This window comes from Alexandromys fortis, unplaced genomic scaffold, assembly GCF_014885135.2.
Source record: "Alexandromys fortis isolate MF-2015 unplaced genomic scaffold, M_Fortis_MF-2015_v1.1 scaffold_17, whole genome shotgun sequence".
Classification (NCBI taxonomy): domain Eukaryota; kingdom Metazoa; phylum Chordata; class Mammalia; order Rodentia; family Cricetidae; genus Alexandromys; species Alexandromys fortis.
The window spans coordinates 9678149-9682647 of NW_026067896.1; the positions used below are offsets into that span (position 1 = coordinate 9678149).

Sequence of the window (4499 nt, forward strand, 5' to 3'; positions counted from 1 at the left end):
AGAGAGAGAGAGAGAGAAAGAGAAAGAGAAAGAGAAAGAGAAAGAGAAAGAGAAAGAGAAAGAGAAAGAGAAAGAGAAAGAGAAAGAGAAAGAGAAAGAGAAAGAGAAAGAGAGATGGGAGGTGGGCAAGGCCCATCTTTTATTAAAGGGAATGTAGCAAATATGCCCAAGAGGGGCTCTTAGTGGCTGCAGTTGAGGACATACCTTGTCAGGACCCTAAGGGCAGGCCTCTACAGATGCCTAAATACTAACAGGTGCCACATTCCCTTATTCTTCAGTTGGCTATCTTCCTGTATAATTTGGAGATTTTTTCAATCACCTGGGAGCAATCTCTGTTTCTTGACAATCAACTCTGACTAGAGGATGTAATTTAGAAAGCCTTAGAACTAAAACAGGCAGCCACAGAGCAGATGCTGTTTCTAAGTCAAGCTGATGCAGGAGGTTCACAGTACCATTCTCAGAGATAACCCATCAGCAAGGAGCTCTGTTGTTCAGAGTTGGGCCTCTGAAATCAATGGGCATGACTGAAAAACGATACACTGTTTCAACCGTTCTGACCTAGAACATAACATTTGATCTTGTGTTGAAATAGGTTCATGATATTTCCTCAAGAGAGAGAGAGAGAGAGAGAGAGAGAGAGAGAGAGAGAGAGAGAGAGAGAGAGAGAGAGAGAGCGACCGCTTGGGAAATAAGATGCAATACATATATTTCTTAATTTTAATAAAGCTTAGTTCAATTACTATAGCCTAGAAAGGGTTCATAGTGGAACACTACCAAAAGTCATTCCTTCATATCCTAGAGCACATCCTCATCCTGCATCTTACACTGTTGACTGGGAATGCAATTAACTTTCATATAAATTTGGAAGTGTAATTTACCTAATGTCAATTAAGGATGTGATAAAATAACTTGTTAATTGCTTTAATTCCTTCTAAATTATGTTTTACAATGGTAAAAATCTTTGGCTTCCTTCCATAGAACATTTTCCCTTCTTCTACCATAGAGTGTAGCAGAGATGTGAGATGCATGTGTTAAATGATTAAATGCAGATCCCAGAGCTTGCACTGCACAGATCTGAGATTTTATGGGGAGAGATAAAAGTAAGAAATGTAACATAGGCTTTAACAAAAGTAGATAGAGTTGAGCTTTGAATTCCAGAGATTTCCTGTGGAACTTAAGTCATGGATAAAGTCTTCAATAATGAGGAAGATTTTCGAAGGCAATAAAAGTTTGAAAAGTTGTTAGAAGGTTGAAAGCAGGATAGAGGTGACGGAATTACATAAAGGCAGAGCTTAGGAACCTGACTTTGCATTATAGGCTTTAGAAATGCGCTGAAATAGATTAAGCAGCTGAAATACTCAACCATCTATTTAAGAGTCAATATTCGAAGTTAATAGATTCTCTGGATTTTAAGAATGCATATCCACAGTATTTAAACATAAACAGAAATTTGCTTACTTAATTTTTTGGATGACAGACTACAATGAAAAGAACCGCATACAGCGGATAAGATCCAATAACCTTAAATTAGAAAACATCATCATGCTTAGAACTTAATATGAATGAAATTTTGGTAAACACAATTAAAGCCTGTTGAAATTTAAGACATCTTAGTGAGAAAAGATTACGTTCTCAGTGGACTATGTTAGAAAGACAAAATTTCGGCATTTTCAGGCATAATTGTATACTATTTAATTAGAAGCAATGATTTTCTAGGAAAAAGAAAACAAACACTTTCAAATGCATAAATGCCTTATCGGATTTTTCCATTAAATGGATATTTTTAATGACTTCCTTATTTCCCTTATTAGATTTGATTCAAAGAACCTTGCAATTGCTGCTCTAGATCTCAATGACTCTCTCCCTTTCATGGAGAGTACCCAGTGACAAGCTGCTTTCCACCATTTGGTCCTGGAACTTACTCAGGACTTTGAATAAGTTGGAATAACAGGGCTGTGTTGGCTGTTCAACACCAGGCAGAACTTCTTCAGGGTTTGGTACTATAGAGCCACCACCCTGTGTGTAGGTAATTTTCATTGGTTCTTCTGGATAATTAACTGAGTACATAACCAATATTTTTGCCCTTGTTTAAGGCAAGGAGATATGAGGACTCACAAAGGGAAAAATATTTTAAGAGAAATGCACAGTGGCACTGTTACTTCTCATATCCTGTCTCATGAGTCAACATTTTGTGGTTTGAAATTTATAGCTACCGTACTGTTGTTGCCTTTCAGTCAATAATAGCTATGAATGACATCACTCATACTACATAACCATGTATATGCAAAATGATAAATACAGATACATTTCTAAATGTATTCACAAAATTGTGATCTAGGTGTATATTTTCTATTATAGATATATTTGCATACTATAAGGTTTAGCACAATTTGAACACAGGCAAGATTCTTTTTATTGTTGTTTGTTTGTTTGTTTTGTGACAGGGTTTCTCTGTGTAGCTTTAGAGCCTGTCCTGAAACTCACTATGTAGATTAGGCAGGCCTTGAACTCACAGAGATCCACCTGCCTCTGCCTCCCGAGTGATGGAATTAAAGGCATACACCACCACCACCCAGCTAAGATTCATATTTTTAATGATTTGTGCCTTTTAAATACTTTTTGCATGTGTATTTTTACTTTTATATCATTTCATAAATTTATATCATTTTATTAACATGTTTTCAATCATTTACTGTCCTATTCTTATGTAGAATCATAATTTACTAGATCTCTTTGAGGAGCTGCTAGCTTCTGGTGTTTTTGGAAAATAGAAATAAGTAATTTATAAATAAATAGCATGTATATTGATGTTTGCTATTAAAGTCTGTTAATGGCACATTTTTGTAAACATGTAACTTGAGATAGGACTACATTAAATGTATGCAACAAGTCATTGGGTAACATGAAAGAACTCTATCTAGAATGCAGAGCCCCAGATTACTCCACATAAAATTGTACATGACTGAAAGTCACAGTAATACCATCACTTGGGGCAGAAGCATGGGTTAGACAGGTTTAGTGTCTACTGACTACATAACAAGTTCAAAGCCATTCTAAGCTCCATTAGACTTTGTCTCAAAATAACAACAACTATTACCACTATTACACATTGACCTTTAGAGTATAAGTTAAATTTATGAATTATTTTACCTACCTCTACAATTCATTTATTGATAATATATTATTTCCTCTCTAAAAGTTACTCAAAACAATACTTTTATTTATTTCTCCCTCATACGATACATCACAACCACACCCTCCTCCTCCCTCCACTCTACCCAGGCCTTCCACTCCCCTCTCCCCAAGATATACTGTTCCCCCCAGTGATATATTTATGCAGCACTTGTTTATTTTGGCATATAGACTCTAGCTTACCTAGGAATTTTTAATTTGTAGTGTTTTCTGGCTAGAGTATGTATAAGTAATTACACAGTATCTACTTTGATGGCTTTTGCTTACCATCATATCACCACCAAGCAAATCATATAATTAAATCCAAAATTCAACAAAAGAGAAACAGATCCACTTTGTTTTACTGGAGAGCTTAAAAATTCACATTCAACCATTGTGAAATATCTAATATAGGCATGGACAGGAAAAAATTGAGGCATTTGCAGTATATTAAATTTTGCATGTATTAATAAGCAGATGTCATTAACAAACACTTTATACTTAATCATTTTGATAATTCCATTAATTAGTAAAGGGGCATAATTATGTATCTTTAGAGAAATATGTGAGTCAAATAACAATAATTTCGGACCAATTAATTACATTTCTCCAGGGTTTTATAATCATAATCTCTTGCATTGTAACTCTCATCCTTGCACATTTCATATCTTACCTTATATGACATTGTATTTTAAGCAGTTTTTGTTCAATTAATGCCTCAAAACACCAACATTTTCTTTCCAAACATATGTGTATTCATTTATTTATTATGTTCAAATATTACCCCTAAATCACCATCCTCATAAATTCTACACATTTGTAACTTTTATTCATACTTCAAAAAATCATGTTGTGCTGTGTGACAATGGTCTTGAACTCTGTAAAGACTTGTTACTTGTATTGGTTTAATAAAAGGCTGGTTGTCCAAAACCCAGAGAGGAAGTATAGGCAGGTAGACCAGACTAGGAAAATACTGAGAAGAGGAAAGGCTCAGTCTGCAGTCCTCACCCAGAAGCAGAGGACGCAAGATGAGAACGCCTCACTAATAAAGGGTGGTGTGAAGGCATGTGACTAAGACAGACAAGAATTATAGGTTAATGTAAGACGTAGGAGTTAATTAATAAGAAGCTTGAATTTACTAGGCGAACAATTTATAATTAATGTAAGCCTCTGTGTGTTTTTTGAGACTGAATGTCTGCAGGACTAGGCAGAACAGAAACCTCTATCAACAGTGTTGCAAACTGATTTTTAATTTTTCAAAATCCTACTCTTATTTTACCCATTTCAATATCATTGGGTGGCTCCTGTACCTTTATACATATTTGTAC

The 4499-nt window shown here is 35.1% G+C and overlaps 1 protein-coding gene across 1 annotated transcript in view; it reads left to right on the forward strand.

The window, feature by feature from the left end:
* The window catches only part of LOC126513125 (uncharacterized), a 154577-nt gene extending 152690 nt beyond the window's left edge, over positions 1–1887 (forward strand). The window contains exon 9 of the mRNA XM_050161301.1: positions 1812–1887. Within this exon, the coding sequence (XP_050017258.1) occupies positions 1812–1887 (76 nt within the window). The remainder of the gene's footprint in view (positions 1–1811) is intronic.
* The last annotated feature ends 2612 nt before the right edge of the window (positions 1888–4499 follow it).